The sequence below is a fragment of the Ochotona curzoniae genome, unplaced genomic scaffold (genome assembly GCF_017591425.1).
Source record: "Ochotona curzoniae isolate NIBS_2020 unplaced genomic scaffold, NIBS_Ocur_1.0 contig_64, whole genome shotgun sequence".
NCBI lineage: Eukaryota > Metazoa > Chordata > Mammalia > Lagomorpha > Ochotonidae > Ochotona > Ochotona curzoniae.
In genome coordinates this window covers 22,697,778-22,718,695 of record NW_024466502.1, presented here as the reverse complement: position 1 = coordinate 22,718,695, position 20,918 = coordinate 22,697,778, and the positions used below count along the sequence as shown (strand labels likewise).

General features: G+C 41.1%; 1 protein-coding gene across 3 annotated transcripts in view; it reads left to right on the top strand.

Moving 5' to 3' along the window:
- The window catches only part of SLAIN1 (SLAIN motif family member 1), a 48,277-nt gene that overhangs the window by 4,847 nt on the left and 22,512 nt on the right, over positions 1 to 20,918 (top strand). For all 3 annotated transcript variants that reach the window (XM_040991263.1, XM_040991264.1, XM_040991262.1), the window contains one exon: positions 4,416 to 4,555. In XM_040991263.1, coding sequence (XP_040847197.1) covers positions 4,416 to 4,555 — 140 coding nt within the window. The remainder of the gene's footprint in view (positions 1 to 4,415; positions 4,556 to 20,918) is intronic.

Here is a 20,918-nt window from a genome sequence, read left to right as displayed (position 1 = left end):
TCTCCTGGATGTGTGTGCTGAAATAAAACCAGAAGTCAAAACATGTTTGTTAACAGGAAATAGTTTTAGAATGTGTAGTAAACGAAAACGTTATCAGGAAATGGTTTCAGGAAATGCTGTAGAAGGTGTTAGTTCTGCATCAGTTATACCACTTACATTCGGTCAGCACATCTGTGTTCTCTTGGAAGATGAAGGCTTCGCCCTTGTTCCTAACCACCATGTCTGCTTTCTTTAGCAGTGATTTTCAGAAAGGTATGTAAGTAGAACAGATTTTATGAATTCATACAGACAGCTTTAGGGACTTAATACTTGCCATCTTGCCTTCCCTCCTTTGATTTTTTTACAATGACATACTTTCAGTTTGCTTTATAATCACAAGCTAAACCCTCTACTAAGTAAAATACTAAAGTGTTAAGGGGGAAAAAAACTACTGCTCCTCAAGAGTATAGACAAAGGCTGTTACCATTATTAAATCTGAAAGTCAGTTTTACTCACATACATGACCTTTTTTGCCCTTCCTATTGTGTAGTAGTTGCCACTTCTTTTAAACGTATTAGCTAAATCCTGCTGGTTGTATGTTGTTTCCTCCAATTCCTTCGTTCCTTCAAGAGATAATAATCTTCGCTCACCCACTTCACTGTCTTTATTTTCATTTTACGATTATTTGGGGATGTAAACTTTCTCAGTAAGATCAGACACATTTAGTAATCTGTTGCATCTGTTTCATCATTGATACTGTAGTGTTATCTTTTCTGAAACTGTTAATCCCATTCGTTAGAGATTATACTGCTTACCCCCTCGCTGGATTCCTGCAGTTCGTTCTTTTTTTTTTTTTCACCTATGTCATGTTCTCTATTTCTTGAACTCTGTCATCATAATCCATTTTGTATCAAGTGGGCAGAAAAGCTCTGAGTATATGCATGAGAAATATCAGAACCTACATATTTGAAAATATCTTTATTCCACTTTACGTGATTTATAGTTGGACTGGGTGTCAAAGTCTGTTTTCCCACCCATTTTCAGAGACATTGCTCCAGGTTGTTCTAGCCTTTGAAGGACATCATGATTTGGACATACGGTATTTTGTGACTTTAGCTTTCTTTATCCCTAGGATTCTAAAATGTGCTGTACCAGACTACGAAGGTTTGTTCATTGATTGTACTGGGTATTTTTTGATGCATTGCCTCTATAATTCTGTGGTCAACCTTCCAATTCTGGGAAATTTGCTCCATCTTTTTTTTTTTTTTTTTGTAATTTTGTTTCCATAATTTTAGATCCTTTACCAGTCAAATGAAGATCCACCTGAAATGGGCATTTAATTTTTTTCTGTCTTTTCTCTTTGATAAGTTTTTCTTTTGTTTCTGGGAGAGTTTTTCAGCTTCATCCAAACTCCTGTAAGCATTGTCTTGTTCTTGTATGAGATGATGTCAGGGTTGTCTTTGGGTATACAACTATTGCTGCACTGTTCGTCTCCTCGGTGGTTGTGATGGAGAAAGGGTGGTGAGACTATCCCTGTAGGATAAGGAGGGGATCTGGGATTGCATTTCTGTAGACATTCAGCTGAACTCCTGAGTTCCACTGGTGGCAGTAGCATAGAGGAAGTAGTTGACTCCCTTCTTCCCACAGGAGACCTGGTTTCAGTTCCCAACTCCTGACTTTGTCCTGAGCTGTTTTAGAAATTTGGGGAGCAAACCAGCAGATAGCAATTTTTCCATGTTTGTCTGCCTCTCAAATAGAATAAAAATTTTTAAAAGGTAACTATTTTTGATGCTAAGCATTTTGACATTCATGTTTATTTTTAAATACCACATAATCCCAATGAAGTTACAGAGGACTTCCCCCAAATACCCTTGACACCATCCCCACAATGGAGATGATGAACATGTTCCAGTTCACTTTAAAATTTCCAGTGGTCATTGTGTTCCTTTTATCCTGTTGCTATCTACCACCAGCCCAGACAGCCTTTCATCTGTTTCACATCAACATGGGTTAATCTAGGTTTTCTAAATTGTCATGTAAGTCAATTCAGATAACAAGGTTTTTCATTTATTTTGTCCACCTTCTTTTAAGTCAGTTATGTTAAAGGCTTTTGATATTTCGTGAATTACCATTTCATTCCTTTTTATATGGGGAGCTGTTGAATGGTATGGCCATAACTTTTTCTTAATTTCCCTGGTTTTTGCATGGGTATTGGATTGTTTTCACTTTTGGGTCATTACAAATAAAACTGAACATTTGTGTGCGAGTCTTTGTAGGAACACCTGCTTTCTTTTGGGTAGAAACTGGGTGGCTGAAACAGATCTAGGGATATGCCAACTTTCTAAAAAGTTGCACACTTGTAAACTAATTATATGGTCTTACATTTCCATAGTTACTGCATGAAATTTTGGTATGTGCCACCTCTACAAGAATGTGGATTCTTGCCATGCTCAGTGTTTTTCATTTTTTTCCATCCAGATATGTGCATGATTGGACCTTACCATGATTTCTTCAGTTTGTATTTCTTTTGTGATAAATGAACATTCTTTCCTTGTACGTGTTTGCCATCCATATGTTTTCATAGGAGAAATACCAGCTCACCTCTTTTTCTATTTTAAAAGGGATTTATTTATTTGAACTTCAGAGTTAGAGAGGCAAGGAGAGAAATAAAGAGGGAGGGAAGAAGAGATCTTCCACCTGCTGGGTCACTGCCCAGATGGCTGCAATGGCAAAGCTGGGCCATGTCAGATTGAGGTGCTTCATCCAAGTCCCCCGTGTGGGTGGCATGGGCCCAAACAGTTGGCCCATCTCCTGCTTTTTTCTAAGGCCATTTTACCAGGTAGTAATATCAAAAGTGGAGAAGCCAAGGTAAATATCAGTGAGCATGAGATGCTGACATCAAAGATGGTGGCTTTACTCACTGTTCTTCAGTGCGGATCCCCTTTCACCTATTGAATTGCTTATTATTGATTTTGCAAAGTTTCTTTTGTATTCTGCATATAAGCTCATTGTGATTTTCCCCTGAACCAACAGGTTGCCACTTACTCTTACCAGTGTTTTCTGATGCACAAAGTTTCAACATGTTCTATGTTTTGATAAACTCCAATAGGTGATTTTTTCTTTAATGGGTCATGCTTTTAATCTTAGAAATTATATCTAAGTAGAGGGGAATGTCATGATGGCGCAGAGAGATAATCCTCTGCCTGTGGTGTCAACATCCCATATGGGTTCTTGGTTTGAATCTCGGCTGCTCCACTTCCCATTCACCTCCCTGCTAATCACCTGGGAAAGCAGTAGAGGATGGCTCAAGGTCTTGGAACCCTGCATCCATGCCAGAAAGGAATTGCTGGCTTCTGGCTTTGAATTGGCCCAATTCTTGCCATTGTGGCCATTTGTAGAGTCAACCAGTGGATGAAAATTGTCTGGCTCTCTTCTCTCTGTAACTCTTTCCAATAAATATGATTTTGGGGGCATGGCGTGATAGGCTAGTGGCTAAATCATCACCTTGTATGTTCTGGGATCCCATTTAGTTGCCAATTCATGTCCCAGCTGCTCCACTTCCATCCAGCTCCCTGCTTGTGTCCTGGGAAAGCAGTAGAGACACTGAACCCACGTGGGAGATCAAGAAGAAGCTTCCTGCTCCTTGGTTCATATAAGCTCAGTTTCTGGTCATTGCAACCACTTGGGGAGTGAAGCAGTGGGTGGGATATCTTTCTGACTGTTCTCTGTAAAATTCTGCCTTTGGAATAAATAAATTTTCTAAATTTTAAAAAGTTGTACTTAAGATAATTGGTAATCCAGGAATACAGACGTTTTCAGCTAGGGTTTCTAATAGAGGTTTTAGTTTCAAGTTTTACACTTTGGCCTGTGATCTATTTTGAATTAATTTTGAATATTGTATGAATTGAAGGTCAAAGTTCACATTTTTTTAATAAGGATATCCGTTTGGTTCCCATGCTGTTTGCTCAGAAGACTTGTCTGCGTTGGGTTTTCTGTGTATTGTTAAGTCAGGAGTCCATGTGTGTGTAGACGTTTTTATTTTGCTCTGTAGGTAAGATTCTCTGGTTGCTGGGTCAAGTTTACAGTCATAGTCCAAGATCACATGGGAGTCTGTTGCCAAAGGGAGATGAAAATGTTCATTTCTAAAATCACGAAGTGAGATGGGTCCATGTGGTGCCTTGTGAACGCAAGTTCGGTAACAAAAAGCCCTAATTTCTGGCTCTCAAGCACAATTAAGCCAGCTTCATTAGAGCCATTTGTGTACCCTACAGAAAGCATCACATTCTGGTTGGACATATTTAACGTTTAAAATTACTTTGGCACTTGCTGTGGGTTTCCCTTTATAGAAACTGTTAACCAAGACATTGTCCTTCCCCAAAGAGACATACCCTTTCCATACCTATATCATACCTATAATGTAGATTTCTTTTTTCAAGGTTGTACGTTGGCTCTTCCAAGACGTTCACCTCATCCGAGAAATCCCTGAGTCCTTTGCAGTGGTGTAGACACGTCCTAGATAACCCGACTCCTGAGATGGAAGCAGCGAGGCGTTCCCTGTGCTTTAGACTGGAGCAAGGTACTGTGAACCTGTGCATTTACACTGCTGGTTTTGGAACACATCTGAAGGTCTTCGCTTCTCACTTGCCCCCGAGCTGTCATGTGCGATGCTCCACATATCTTCCACATCAGGATTTTTCAGTGTGGGGTAGTTTTTTTGTTTGCTATTTTTAGCCAGATGTCTTAGCATTTCTTAGTTTGTATTTAAAAATAGGGACACATCTGTTCTTCTGTTTCACATATATGTTTAGCATATATACACTAATAAGTAAATTAAATCAATCTTTAGCTCTGGGGTTGGTAACAGGATTGTGTGGCCGAATTATAAGGCAGAAGACTGGGGAAATATTGGAACCTGAGTGCTGAACTTAACTAAGTTTTTTTCTGTGTTCAATGGAATGTAGACCTGGAAGTTGAGCAAGAACTGGGAAATAACCTTTTTAGTTAAATTGTCGAGCTTAGCAGATGTCTAAGTGGGGAGAAAAAAGTTGTAGAAGTAAATAGCAGAAGGAATGGTACTTAGATTCTTGCTATTTTTATTCCATAGACTACTTAAAACTGATTATTTAAGAATTATTTAATTTCAGTTTGAAAAGACAGGTAGAGATAAACATACACAGAAATTGTCCATCTACTGGCTCACTCCCCAAATGCCTGCAACGTTTGTGCCTGGGCCAAGTTGAAATCAGGAATCCAGAACTCCTTGCTGGTCTCCAGTATGGGTGCAGGGACACATGTTTCTGAGTTGTCATTGCTGCCTCCCAGGGAGTGCATTAGCAGGAAGGTGGCATAGAAGTGGGCCATGGATTTTAATAAAGGATGAAGGTGTCTCAAGCTGTGCTAAGCATCCGCCCCAAAGCTGTGATTACTTTAGCCTTTGATCTGGCTTAACCTCTGTTTCATGGCATACGGATCACTGTTCTGTAGATCACCTGCATTCAATTTAGGTCCCCCATGAGCTTGAAAGTACAGAACCCTGCACCTTCCATCTTGAAGAGTTAGAGCACCTAAGAGTTCAATCAAAGGAATCTGCAATATCAAGGTTAGCCACACTAAAGTTTGAGGATATTGCCTGTGAAGCTGCCAATGCTGATGAATGGTTGTCACGTATTTGAACATAAGACACATTGACTAGGGAACATTTCTTGAGCTCTTGGTTCTGAGATGGTCAGTACCTTACATTCTTGGTGTCCTTCATCTTACTTTAATTGCAGTCCTCTGAGATAGCTACTATGCTTAGCTTTGGAGGTGAGAAGTTGGGGAAGTTCTGAGAGTTATAAGGACCGTGTTCCTTAGGGTTGGAGTCAGAGCCAGGGTCCCTGACACTAGACACCTGTACTAAACTCCTATTAACTACCACTATGTTTTTTTTACAAAAGTAAATTCCAAGACAAGCCCATTATGCTTGAGGAAGTTTGTGGAGTTAGAAACATATTTTATTAACATTTTGAACCAAAATGAGATCAGTGATTCAGTAAGGCCAAGTTGAAGAGTGGTGTGGGAACTAAAGTGTGGCAGGGAAAGTTTGCCAATGGGTAGTTGCTGTAGCAGCCACCCCAGTTGTAAGAGACTCAGTCTTGGTTCTGTTTGCACTTATTTCAGTGACCTAAAGCAAATCACTAAATTTTTCTAGTGTTTATTCTTGTAAGGATTGTATAGATAATCCCTAACACTTCATGATTTTGCTTGTGTAGAAGTAGGGATGTAGCTCAATAATTCAAAGCAAAATTCAAATGAAGTTCAGATTGAAAGTCTTTGTAGCTCAGGGGCTAACATTTTCCTGAAAGGGGCCAGATGATAAACATCTTGGATTTTACAGATTTGAAAAAAGCTGTCATAGGTATTCAGCGCAACTCTCACCAGGAAGAAGCCATGAAAACAAAAGTGAACAAAGATGTTTTCCAATCAGAGTTCATCGTTGGACACTGATTGGAAGTTGACATGGTTTTTCACATTAAGTTGTATTTTTCTTTTTATCTTTATATTTAATGGCTGAGTGAATAAAAATCATCAACAAACTAAAATAAATCAGAAATAGGCTGATTTGACCCCCCTCAATGTCAGTTTGGCAGCTTTCTTTGTGTATAAGATCTGCGGAGTTTGAGAATGTATTAATAGTAAAAAAAAAACCAGACTGCAGGTGGACCATCCTGGTAGGTGGGGCAGCACAGGAACCTGAGGGCTTTGCTTTGTTCACCTGTGCCCTCTGCTCTGACTCTTCACTGCCACTGGTCCTCTGACACCTCAGAGCAGCTGTCTTGGTGGGACTTCCTTTACATTTATCCTGGCAATCCCTCTGCTTTTGTCTGTGTGATGTAGAAACTTAATTTCTTTCAGTTGAATATATTCTCCACTGACTTCTTAAGGTGGTGGGTGGGGCGGAAAAGGCACGGGAGTAAGTTTTGAGAACCTAAGATGTCTGGAAATGGGTTTATTGTGCCTTCTCCTAATGCTTGATTATTCTTCAGACTAGCTACAGAATTCTGGTTTAAAAATCATTTTCTACACAATTAACAAGGCATAATGTTGTATAATTCAGTTTCTGGATTGTCACTAAAGGACTGTGCAGTTCTTGTTTTCTTCTAAAATTTTAATTTTGGAGAGACCAAGGCAGGCAGGCAGGCAGGCAGAGGTATCTACCATCCATTGGCCCACTCCTCAGATTCCCACAGTGGGCAGGATGGAGGATGAGTCCAGAACCAGGAGTCAGGAACTCAACCTGGGTTCCCCACATCAATAGAAGGGATCTGATTACTTGAGCTATCACTCCCTGTCTCCCAGGGTCCATATCTTAGCAGAAAACTGCAGTGGGCGCCTGGAGCCTGGAGTTGAATCAGGTGCTTGGATATGCGATGTGAGTGCCTCAGCAGACATCGTAACTGCCAGTCCAATCAGCTATTCCATTTTATCTTTTGATTCTTTTATGTTATTTCTATCTAAAATACTTGAGTAGTCTATGATCTTTTGTTTTTGGCACTTGGAAATCCCCCTTTTTTGGATGCTAGACATGCAGTGAGCACTGTCTACCATGAAACTACAGTGTCTTGAGCTATTTCCTTGTAATAATACTGTCCTCACCATTTTTCTTTCCTGACACTCCTCTTGGCTGAGACATTGAATCTTCTTTGTGGATATTCAGATTATATACTTTCTGTTCTTGCTTTCTAACCTCGATTTTGTTCAGGTTGCTTTTATAAGTTCTTTCTGTGTGATGTCTTTAAATGTAGTGCCTTCCTATTACAGTCTATTGCTAGGGTGTGGGAAGAAGTGTCAAGATGTAAGTACTTTCCTATAGACTTTCAAGCAGTCCTGGATTCTTGGTTGGTATGATAGGTTCCCTGATTTGATCATTGCACTGAGTATATGTGTATTAGATTACATGGTGTCCCATCAGTGGATACATGTTCTATGAGTTAATTACAAATAAAATTTTAAAACACTTTAATCACATGTTTGTGTGTATATTGTGTGTATTAGCCCAGGACATCATGTAAGATGTTGAATGGCAGATACTTTAGATATTTCCTCTTGTTTCTTGCCTTATTTCTTGAAGACTGATTCCCTTTAGAACATGGGGAGAAGGTCATGGTTAGGAGGAGGCACGGTGTCTGGTGGGTGCAGCTTGTCTTCTCTTCAGCCTTATTTTGTTTCCTGCTGCTGTTCTCTTGGCTGTGGATATACCTGGTGATGAGTTAGGCATCCTTGCTGCAATGGAAGATGTTCCAAGAACACATTTCAGTAAGAGTTTGTGAACGTTGGCTTCTATAGGCTACTGCGGGTGTTTCAGTTGTGATTATCTTTCTTTCTCCCCACCATTTGGATTTCTTAGAACTCTTCCATAGCTTTTGTTCTCCCTGTAATAACTGGTGGACTTGGGACTAACTATCAAAAGTTGTCAACTCTTGTGGCAATGTGTGATAGTATTCAGGATTTGCTTTAAGATTGTGAGACAGATGGCTCAATGTCCTTGCCTTTCAAAGCAAGCATCATTCTGAAGAAGATACAAAGGGAACTTGCTAAGATTTAACTTTGTAGGGAGATAACAACCACAGTATTCCTATTAGAAGGTGTGTTGGAGGAAAACTTTGCCTTCACTTCTATAAATAACTGCAAATTGCTTGAAAGTGTATGTTTGAAGGCATAGATTGTCTTATAAGTTGTATTCGTGTAGATAAAATATCTATACTCTTAAAATCTCATGGAATATTAGTTGACTTGAGTCCAAGAAGTGTTTTGTTTTATATCCCCAGACTTTAACGATGAAATAGTTCACCCTGTTCCTTTGTAAGGGATCCAGTGCTAATTGAAAGTTTTGATCCAGTAGGTAGACTTGGCGCACTCTAACACCTCAGCCCTACTACCTTGGTGATTGAGAGCTTGTCGCTTGGTTCCTGCACCTTATTAAGGAGTGCGTAGGTTGAACAGACTCACAGGGTTGAGCAAGTGATGTTGAGCATGAAATTAGTTTGGGAGATGCTAAGTGCTATGTGAATGCCAGGGACAATCCTAACATGCAGTTCTTTCAAAGAAGACTAACAGCGTTTTCTGTATTGGGGTGGGCTTTATTTTACTACCTATGGATATACTTGCTTGTGTTAGGGATCTTATTTATTTTAAAAGATTTACTTATTTTTATTGGAAAGGTAGATTTACAGAGAGAAAAGACAAAGATCTTCCATCTTCTGGTTCACTTCCCAAGTGTCCGCAAAGGCCAGAGCTGAACTGATCTGAAGCTAGGAACCTCCTCCAGATCTCCCACATTGATGCAGGGTCCAAAGGCCTTGGGCCATCTTCCAGTGCTTTACAGGGCCACAGGCAGGGAGCTGGACAGGAGATGGAGCAGCCGGGACGTGAATTGGTGCCTGTATGGGATCCTGGTGAATGCAAGGTGAGGATTTAGCCACTGTGCCATCATGCCGGGCCTGCATTAGGAATCTTAACCTGTAAGGTTTGTAAGCTAATTATTATCCTGCAGTGTCCTCCTGTGTCCTCTTAGATTTGTATGTGTAGATTAAGCATCCCTATGCAAAAATTCCAGAATGCCCCAAATCTGAAACTGTCACTGTGACAAAATTCTGTAACATGAAACTTGGTTTCATGTGAAAATTAATATTTGTGTAAAAGATGTATGAAATATAAATGAGTTTTGTATTTAGACATGAATCTCATATATGATAGCTCATATATATGATAACATTTCAAAAGCAAAAAGCATCCTGAAACACTGATCCTAGTAGGTAAAAATCTCAACAGGCATTCCTTTTCTGTTCCTATGCATTCTGTTCTTTCTTGCTCCCTCCTTCTTAGGATAAAAGTAATAAAACCTCATCGAACTTCCTTGAGTAGGATGAGCTCATGTGATACCTGAAGCTGGAATAAGGTTCATCTCTGTGTGTTTTAAACCCTTGTCATGAGGCTGGAAAGTTGAATAACCACGTGATTATGAAAAAACTTATCTGAGTAATCTGAAATGCCCAGTATGTGTCTCAGTTACTTTGGGGACACTTCCTAAAGACTTATCTCGAGATACTGGAATGCCCATGACTGTTGAATCAGGATAAGCCACATTTGAGGAGAGTGGGTCTCTAGTTTGCACAGATCATGTTGGCTTGCCCGGGTAGCTGTTGTGGGTCATGTTTCACCATGGCCGTCTTCCATTGGGGTTGTTTGCTCAGGAAATGTGAATGGAAGTTGCCCCCCTAATTGAGTGTTTCATTTTTATGTGTTACCAGTTTCCATTATTTTAGTTGCTATGATGGAATATTCTTTTCACTTGTCAAAGTCACACAGATTGACCTGAAACATTGAGAAGGTTATTACATGTCCCTCTCCTGGCACCTGACTGGTCTCCTTGCTTGGCCCAGGATGCTATCTGTATCAGCCTGTGTTCCCAGTCTTGAGCTGCCCTGTCCAAGGCAGAATACAAAATTAAAATTTCATTTGTGGGGTTCATTTTAGGTGAACTTTGTGAACTGTTCTTCCATGATGAAAGAAATTCTTTAGAATCAAACTGGCGTTTGTGTTGGGGCCAGATCTCCTGCTCTGTGCTGTGAGTCGGGAGCTGATGACACCTGGTCATCACTGTAGGGTTCCACCACTGCTTTGCTTGTGTGTTCAGAAGAACCAAGCACATCTGCTTTTGTGTTACTGCTTCATCACAGTAAGTAACCAACACATAGGCTCATGCTTCGATGCAGTCTGTGGTTTGCATTTATCATTCGCAACAAGCCCATATGTTTGCCAGATACTCATAAACGAGTCTTTTATTTCCTTTGCCAGTACTGCACGTGTTTGTATCTTTTTTGGAAGGGGCTTATTAAAGTTAGCAGTAAGTTATGATAGTGCATAACTGCTGTCATGATGAATTTATAAATGACATGCTATATAGTTGCCCCCATCAAAGAAGAAAGCAAAACAATAGAGATTCTCCAAGGTGGTGGATTCAAGTTCTCATGCTGCTATGATTCTCAAAGCTGATTCCAGGGCAGTAGTATTAGTTTTATTTTAGTGATTGCTCACACTTATTTCTTTTTTCTTTAAAGATTTATTTTTATTGCTAAGTCAGATATACAGAGCGGAGGAGAGACAGAAAGATCTTCTGTCTGTTGATTTATTCCCCAGGTGACCACAACGGCTGGTGCTGCATCGATCCGAAGCTAGGAGCCAGGAACTTCCTCCAGGTCTCCCAAATGGATGCAGGAACCCAAGGCTCTGGGTTGTCTTGACTGCTTTCCCAGGCCACAAGCCAGGGAGCTGGATAGGAAGTGGAGCAGCCAGGATTAGAACTGGTGCTCATATGGGATCCCGGCACATTCAAGGCAAGGACTTCAGCTGCTAGGCCCACTCACACTTATTTGTTAGGATTTATAGGCAATGATCAAATTGGAACAAGAATTTCTAAACTCCTCTGAAACATCAGGACATGACAGGCAAATTATAATCTTTTGAATACTTTCTAGGTAGAAGCACAGTGCTGAGAACTGTGAGTACAGCAACAGCAAGACAAGTTCAGTGCCTGGTTTTGATAGTGTGTAGTACAAGAAACCAGTGATACAACAGCTCTCCCTGAAAACAAGCATGAAGGTGCAAGCGGGAGACCTGGGTCAGAGTGCAAACTCACAGGAAATGCTTTGCTGAGGATGTGCTATGCCCGTGGAAACCTGGGAAGCAGTGGCTGAGAACTCTGGAGGTGGCTGGCAGGACAGCAGGTGACAAGGCCTGTTGCGGGGTGAGATGCTGGAGAGGAATTGGATGACCATTGTGGGACGAGATGAAAGTAACAAGGAGAAAGCCTGAGTGGAGTGCCTCTCAAGGGAGCCATAGGCGGATGGAGAATTTGCAGGGCAGTTAGAGGAGTTGCACTTGAGCTTAACGTGGTTGGGAAGCCTTGATAATTGGAGCAAAGGTGGACGTCACCCTGCCACTGGGCAGCGAACAGGCTAGTGTCTTAACTGCATTGGAAAAGACAGAGCTTTTTAATCTGTTTAGTTGTTTTAGACATATATGATAATGTTTCATGTATTTGAGTGATGGCACTTTTGTCAGTTTTTCTGCTAATTTTTTTCTATTAGATTGTATGTCAAAGAATACTGTTGTATGAATCTTCAGTTCAAATTTTGGATATGTGTGTGTGTCTGAGGGCTTCAGATGTCTAAAGAACAATGAAATGAAAAGACACTGAATTTTTGAATATTTATTTTTGTTGGAAAATCAGAATTATAGAGTAAGATCTTTGTCTGTGGTTAACTACCTAAGTGGTCACAGTGGTCAGAGCTGAGCCAGTCTAAAGCCAGAAGCCTCTTCTGGGTCTCCCAGGCAGGTGCAGGGTCCCAAGGCTTTGCACCATCCTCTACAGTTTTCCCAAGCAATAGCAGGAAGATGGAAGGGAGGTAGAGCAGCTGTGGCATAAAGCAGTGCCCATATGGGATCTTGGTGCATGTAAGGCGAGGCACTGTGCCATTGTGCCAGGCTTAAAACACTGAGTATTTTTTAAAACTGCATTTATTTGAAGGCAGTTATAGAGGGGAAAAGAAGAGTTCTTCCATTCATTGGTACACTCCCCAAGTGGCAGCATCTGCTGGGGCCAGCTGAGCCTAAGAGCTTATTTGGGTCTCCACATGGGTATGGAGGCCCAAGGGCTTGGGCCATCTTTAGTTTCTTTCCCAGGTACATTAGCAGGGAGCTGTTTGGAAACTGGAGCAGCTAGGACTTGATTTGGTGCCCATATAGGATACTGACACCACAGACGGTAGCTTAACCCACTGTACCATAGAGCCAGCTCTGGTTCTGATGACTTTGAGTCCCTCTGTTTATTTCCAGGCAAGTCGGGTCACTAAAAAGATGGTAGATGGTCTGGTGCAATAGCCTAGTGACTAAATCTTCACTTTGCATACATGCTGGGATCCCATATGGATGTCAGTTCGTGTCCCAGCTGCTGCATTTCCCATCCAGCTCCCTGCTTGTAGCCTAGGAAAGCAGTAGGGGATGACCTAAAGCCTTGGGACCCTGTACCTGTGTGGGAGACCTGGAAGATGCTACTGGCTTCAGATTAGCTCTGCTGCCAGCCATTGTGGCTACTTGGGGAGTGAATCATTGGCCAGAAGATCTTTCTCTCTGCTTCTCTAAAGACAGTAGAGCAGTGGAAAAGCTAGGGTGTAAGCAGTGCTGGGGATGGCAACTGCACATGGTGAGTGTAGGATGAATCCGGATTCTGGTTTTAAAGACCTCCAAGGAAAGCATATAGGATCACAAGAAATCTATAGAAGGATGGCTGTGGAGGTGGCATCCGTGCAGTCAGAACAAATGAAGCATGACCATTGCGTTGATTTCTGAGGCTCATGGTATTCAGCTGGCAGTTAGGCTTTGCTGCCAGATAATGACTTTGTCAAAATGCATGTTATGACCAATCAACTTTCATATGGACTGAAAATGACATAAACCTCAACAGTGTTGAGCTATCAAACCTAGAAGTAGAAATTGAAAGACTATATGTGTACTTTGCTTCTCACTTTTCATGGCAGGAAGTTACATACCAACAAGGCAATACTTAGTTTGTCTGCTTTAAGTTACATGCTGTGTATATAACTATTTTCAAAGGTCCAATAAATCTGTGAAAGTGGCTCTAGGTGAGTTAGGGAAAGAGAATCCTGGTTTAAAACTGTATGTGAGAATCCTTTTAAAACTTTGTAGAAGAGCAGAATTGAAAGACTACATCTTTCCCATGAACTTCGGAGGATTCAGTCTTGTGTTTTTATTTCATCCTGTGTTTATATTTTAATGAAATCACAAACAAGATAGTTGAGGGACAAATTTTTCCAGTGATCCAAACTCTCAAGTTATGTTTTTTTCTGTCCCCTCAAATGAGTGCCTCCCACTGCCTTTGCCACTGGAATATGGGCCATATACACTGTGTCCCAGGCTGCAAAATGTGTCATGAACATCTTTTTATTTTAAAGATTTATTTTTATTATTTTTTCATTGGAAAGGCAGATATACAGAGAGGAGAGACAGAGAGGAAGATCTTCCGTCCGATGATTCACTCCCCAAGTGAGCGCAACGGGCCGATACTATGCCGATCCGAAGCCAGGAGCCTCTTCCAGGTCTCCCACTTGGGTGCAGGTTCCCAAAGCTTTGGGCCGTCCTCGACTGCTTTCCCAGGCCACAGGCAGGGAGCTGGAAGGGAAGCGGGGCTGCCGGGATTAGAACCGGCGCCCATATGGGATCCCGGGCATGCAAGGCGAGGACCTTTAACCACTTGCGCCACTGCGCCACCGCGCCGGGCCCCATCTTTTTATTTTAGAGGGTATAGCACTTACCTGCATTCTCGGTGAACTATGGTGCTTCTAATTTTCATTTGTTGAATTCTTTATTTAGTGGGCCATGAAACATTTGACTATAAATTAAAGTTGTTAGGGGCATATGAAGAAAACAAGTCATCAGTGTGTTAGAATTTTCTGTGAAGTACTTAGGATCTGTTCTCGTTGTGTTCATGTCACATTAGCATGAGGATTGAGAATTGTTAATTTTTACACAGATGCTGTGACTCTGAAAACAATCAAATTTCTTTTTCATTTTTTGAATTGTATGATATAATCCCATAGGCTCAGGTATTTCCCTTACCCTTTCCCCTTTACCCCCTGCATCTTGCCTATTACGATAGTGCAGTTTTTCATAAACAGCCGTAAAAAGTCCATCATTGTGGGCATGGACAGTGAGAGTCCAGCATCCTATTGTCAAGATATGGTTGACAGTTTCATTGGGAGTTCATCTTTGATCTTGAAGTAAAGATGCATACTTGCATTGGATCCTCACGTCTGGGTATGATAGTCTCCATGCACAGTTACTATATGTTCTCTTAAATGAAAAGCCACAAAGCAAAAATCAGCAACAGGAAGCAAAAAAATTTACAGCACCATGAAGTTAAATAACATGCTACTGAATGACTAATGTGTCACCAAAGAAATGAAAAAGAAAATCAAGAACCTTCCTGAAGAAAATACTATTGTATGATCTATGAGAAAGTGAAGCACATTGCAGAAACAGAGGACAGGTCAGGAGCAGAGGGGCACCTGGAGCCTGCTGGAAATGGGAATGCTATGGAGACATCAGAGTGGTGCTGTAGTGACCGGATGCTCCAATGGCAATCAGTGAGTGGTAGTCTGGGCTCCACTGGTACCCAGAGCTCCACCAGCAGCCAGGTGGGAAGAGGAGTTCACCTCAGTAAAACAAATAGAAGGTGTTTTAAGCTCTGGAGAGTGTGGAAAGGAAGGATTGTTCCAAGTTTGTTCTCCTCACTCTTCCATTCAAGTAACTAATAGCACTTTCTGACAGTTAACTTGTCTCTGGTTGCTCACTAGCTTGGCAAGGTTACAGATGTGAATGAAGAGTCCATTATTTTCAGTTCAATGTGAGTATTATTTATTGAGAGGTTATTTAGCTGTTTTCTTCATCAAATTAGATTCTGTACTGTGCATCTTATTGTGATGGTAATTTGGAATTTATTGTAGCCACCTATCATGACTTTGGCATTGTGGATATGGTCTAAGTTGAAAATAAGTTTTGTGATAGCATCCTAACATTAGAAAACCACTGGGTGGCTAGTTTGTCTTGTTCACACATGACCTTGTTACTTTCACACAGTCTCTGCCCTGCACACTACCCTTAAATTTGAGTGAGACAGACTTACAAGGAAAATGGCTTCTGTAACAAAAAATTTTAAATAAGCCTTTGAAATGTGATTCATTGTGAAGTTAGATTTCTTTTATCTGCCCTGTTAATTACAGATGGAAGTTCTCTTGATGACTTGTGATGAAGAAAGCCCTGTGTTCCCAGATGTCACTGGCTTTGCTGAATGAATGTTTAAAGTTAGCATCTTGGCTTCAGTTTGGGGCAGTGAGTGGAAACAAGTTGGCAGTCCAGAGAACTGTCCTGTTCTGACGGCATTTTGTAGCTCGATCTCCAGATCATTGTCGTACTAGGAGCGATCTGTGGTACTTCTTTAAGAATGCAGAGAAAAATGTGGTTGTACACATAGTTAGGTTCTGAGAAGAGCTGATTATTCTATTTTGATTGGATGCTTTAACCATTAAGATCATGTAATTACTAAGAACTAAGAAATATTTTACTTGTGAAATACAGTATCAGTAATTAAAGTTCTGATTCATGGAATAAATGTTATGAGATGCTGTTTACTAAACCTGGTGAAATTTTACAACTCCTTTCAACATTTAAACATTGACCTTCCAGTCATCAGGGATATATAATCCCTTAGTTACTCTCTAATCAAATACATTTTACACCTAATCCTACTGCCGAATTACTTTAGCTGATTGAATTATTGAATATTTCTTAAAGGTGTTATATAAATCATGTTTTTTTAAATAAATTGATTCATCTTGACTGCAGCTGGAAGTTTCAACATTAATATGCAATGTTCTAGGATCAAGGATCCTTACATTTATGCTGCATGGTTGCTGTATTCATTCTCAATGGTTGAATTAATGGCAGCTGTAGAAAGTTATTAAAATGAACTATCTAGGTTTTTCTAGCCATAATTTGAGGATTGAGGATCTTGGGAATGACTAGCTTGCCCTGCTTAGATGTTCCCTAAGACTACATTTGGTGCTTTGCTCTTCATTGTCTTGTTAAGAGCACTGTGACACCTGTTTCAGCGTAGCAGCAGGACTTGCTAGAGCCATATGCTTATTTAGTCGGTCATGGAATACTGTACTACTCAAGTTTCCCCAGTAAGAGTGACTCAGATAAGCTACAAACCATATGTTACTGCTCCGGAAGGCAGCTCAGGTCATAGACATGTTGTTGGTAGTGCTCATGTGCTGTCAGTATATGGCCAGTCAGTGAACTAACATCTTCCTGCCAGCTTTTGGCTTCTGTGGTTAAACTTTGCTGATCACATTCAAGTGCATCTTGTTTCCATGTTTCTATAGGCTGCAGATGTGTTGAGCGATAACACCTCCACCTAAGAAATCTGTCCTTAAGAAGATGGTCTGTGGACATGAAGCTCTTTCTGCTCTAGTGGTTTGTGGAGTTGAGGTCCAAATGCTGTGGTCTAAATGAGACTTCTGCCAGTGTCAATGAGAATAAAAGGCATTGAAAGAGCTGTTTTCTGGATCTTTAGTCATCTCTGACCAAACTGTAAACTGGTGTTAATAAAACACGATATCATCAGACTGCTGCTTGGCTCGGGATGGAGGCCTGCCTGCTGTTACGTAAAGCACGAAGCAGAAGGGTTGAACATCTGTTCCCTTGACCTTGTCTCCTTTCCCTTTTTTTTTTTTTTTTTTTTTTTTTTTTAAAGATTTATTTTTATTATTTTTTCATTGGAAAGGCAGATATACAGAGAGGAGAGACAGAGAGGAAGATCTTCCGTCCGATGATTCACTCCCCAAGTGAGCGCAACGGGCCGATACTATGCCGATCCGAAGCCAGGAGCCTCTTCCGGGTCTCCCACGCGGGTGCAGGTTCCCAAAGCCTTGGGCCGTCCTCGACTGCTTTCCCAGGCCACAGGCAGGGAGCTGGAAGGGAAGCGGGGCTGCCGGGATTAGAACCGGCGCCCATATGGGATCCCGGGCGTGCAAGGCGAGGACCTTTAACCACTTGCGCCACCGCGCCGGGCCCCTCCTTTCCCTTTTGTAAGGCTCTCAAGTAATGAACATCCTTGTTTAGGAATCAAGATAGGACCTTGGGAGCTTGGGTTTTGAAGAAACTTTGTGTTAAAAAGTGTGGGGTTGGGATCAGAATTTTTCCCCCCCGAGGTGGTCTTGAATACATGGGACCTATCCTGGTCCAAGTGTGGAAAGTTCAAAATTCCAGGCTTTGTCTTCCAGTTGGTGACATCAAGACTAAGTCTGTGAGATTCTCCTTGCAAGGGAAAATGTGTAAGGTGCGAGAAGGCTGATTTAAGTTCTCTAAAAATTAGGAGAAGTGAAAAGTAGAGAGTCCCCACAGATTCTTCTACTTAGATTCTAGAACATTTTCGCGGAGAATATACAGTTTGTTTTTGTTACAGCTTGTTGGAGCTCTTTCTTGGTAACGTGCTTCACGGCTTTCTGGTGTGCATGTTGTTCCTTTACTCCTATAGCTTTTGTACTTTCCCTCCCACAACCATAGCTTTATTTCACATGAGACTTTTGCAACGTTCAGATGTTATGCTTGCTCCAAATCTGGAAGACTGGCTTAGCATGTGACAAGGAATGGAGTAGAACGTTGACCTGGATTCTTACTACAATGTGTTCACTTCATCTATTACATTATGGAAAATGGCAGGACAGAAATACACAAGCCATTGTTAGGTCACGACACCTGACATTAATCACTGACTCTAGCAATTTAGTTTTGACCTGTACATTTTTCCAAGTGAAGGTTAAGTGTTAGAACCAAAGGCTGGAAAACTAGGGCTACATCCTGTTTATGCCTCTTTTAAGGACAATGTGCTATTTAAGAATGCCTTCACATTTTCAAGTGCCTGGGAAAAAAAGAATAGAACTTGTTGACCCATGGAAATTGTATTAAAGTCAATTCTCAAGATATATACGTGAAGTTTGATTGATACATAGCCATTTCAACTTACACATTGTCCCTGCCTGCTTTCGTGGTAAGTAGTTGTCACTCATAGTATGAAAAAATCTAAAATATCAGGTTGGGCAAATTCATGGAAAATGCACTTATGAATACATGCATACCCTTTTAGTTTTTTTAGAAATAATTTTAAACAATTTGTTAGACACAGATAACGATCCACTGTTTAATTCCGCAATTGCCTGCAGTGACTGCAGATAGGCCAGGCTTAAAGCTGAGAGGCACTGAATTTATCCACGTCTCCCATGTGAGTGGCAGAAACCCAATAACTTGAGTCATCACCACTACTTCCCAAAGTCTGCATTAATTGGATGCCTAGTCACAAGTCAGCCGGAAATTGAACCCTACTGGCCTGATGTGGTGCCTGGCATCTTTACCACTAGGATAAATGCCCACTTCTCAGGATAAAGCTCTTAATTCCATCTTTTTTGGTGAACATTTTGAATTCCTCTTATATTTACTAGCTGACCCTTTGTAAATTATACTTGCCAACCACTGTGTTAGCATGTTGCTGCCACTTCTCGCTTTGTCTGACTTTGCAATCTTCTAGACTTCCTGACAGAATTCTTCTATGTATGTCTGAAATACGATAATATAACCTTTAATCACTGGGGTTTGTTTGCCCCTTAATTCCTGTCAAAAAGAATAAATATGCCATCTCCATGAACTACCACTGATAAACTATATAATTTATGCTTAAGACATAGACAGCCTTTATGGAATCATCGGCAGATAATTGCTGACGTTCTCAACCTGTGTCTTGTGTTTTGATTTACTGGTAAAAAGGGCCTCAAAACCCACCTTTGGGCTGGGCGTATGATGCACATTGCTTGGGATGCCTGTGTTTCATATCAGAAGACCTGGGTCTGAGCCCTAGTCTCACTCCCAATGTCAGCTTCCTGTGTGCTCTGGGAGGCAGCAGTGATGGGCTCAAGTGGTCGGTCATTGCCAGAGACCCAGATGGAGGACCTGACTTTGGCCTGGCCTCGTTCTCGCTTGTTGCTGACATTTGGGAAATGATGGAAGATCTCAGTCTTGGTTTTTCAAATAAATGAAAATAAGCAATAAAAATAATTTAAAATACCTTTTCCCTCCTCCTGTTTTCTTTGTATCCTCACTGTCTTTTCCTTCTCTTTTAAGGGAAGGAAGGCTCTTCCCTGACCAAGGCTACTCCCTCTGGCTCATCTGTCTCCATCTCCAGGATCGTACTTCAGTACTTTTTTTTTTAAGACTTATTTTGGCCGCAGCTTCTCAGTATATAAACATGCAGGTCACTCTGATCTAGAAAGCCTCCTATCTTCCTTTGAACCTTCGTCTCCTAAACCTATGATCCAATTTCCCCTTAGTTCTACAGCCAAGTTTCTCTTCAAAGATGTCCTTCTGCTCATCTTATATCTGTTTGACTTATGACCACACCTTGACTGTTGAGTCTGTTCTCAGTGGTGAACCTGTTCTAGCCAGTAGTCTTCTCTAGCCGTCAACCAGCAGGATTTCTCTGTGGTAGCTGACACTGTTAGCTACAGCTTGCATGTTGAAATGTCTGCTTTAGTGTGTTTGGGTGCCACCAATCCCTCAACATCCTAAGGTCTTCCTGAATGAACTTTCTCAGAGTTCTGGTTCTCCCTGCATTTTTAATTTCTTCCTGAGGCCCCGTTTTCTTTTATACTTTCTTACTGGCTGATTCCACTCATATCGGAGGTCTCATCTAACACTTATTTGATGATGTGCCCTGATTTTTTTTCTTGCACTCCATACTAGTTTTCTACATTTAGATGGGGGTATGTCCTTTAGCCATCTTGAGTTGATTACACTTTGTTCTTTTATTTGAGCGTGTTGGTCTCATGTTGCCTGTGTTGCTGGTATGGGTATCGTAGGAATAATGGTGTTGGCTACGGTTTCCTCCTTTTCTCCACTTTCTATATTCATGGCCTCACTGGATAGCCACACTTGGCACAGAGGTGGATTATTTCACCTGTTCTTTCCAGACATTCTGCTTGGGCTCTTAGGCTTCGGTTCATGAGCTTCGCTCGTCTTACAGCTATGTTGTGTAGAAGTTTCCTCTTATTCTCCGTGTCCATTTAGTCTACCTTCTGCATATATATGTTATATCAAAGTGCATACTGTATGAAGGAGTTCAGAATCTAATGCTGACTGTTCCGTTCTTTACTCCTTTCCCACATGGCCCATGCTTTAGTCCAGACATTGCCTGCATTTATGCCTGCATAGTTTTCCATGTTTCTTAGGGGCTATAAGGAACATACTGTCCTTTCATGAAGCTTTTGAAT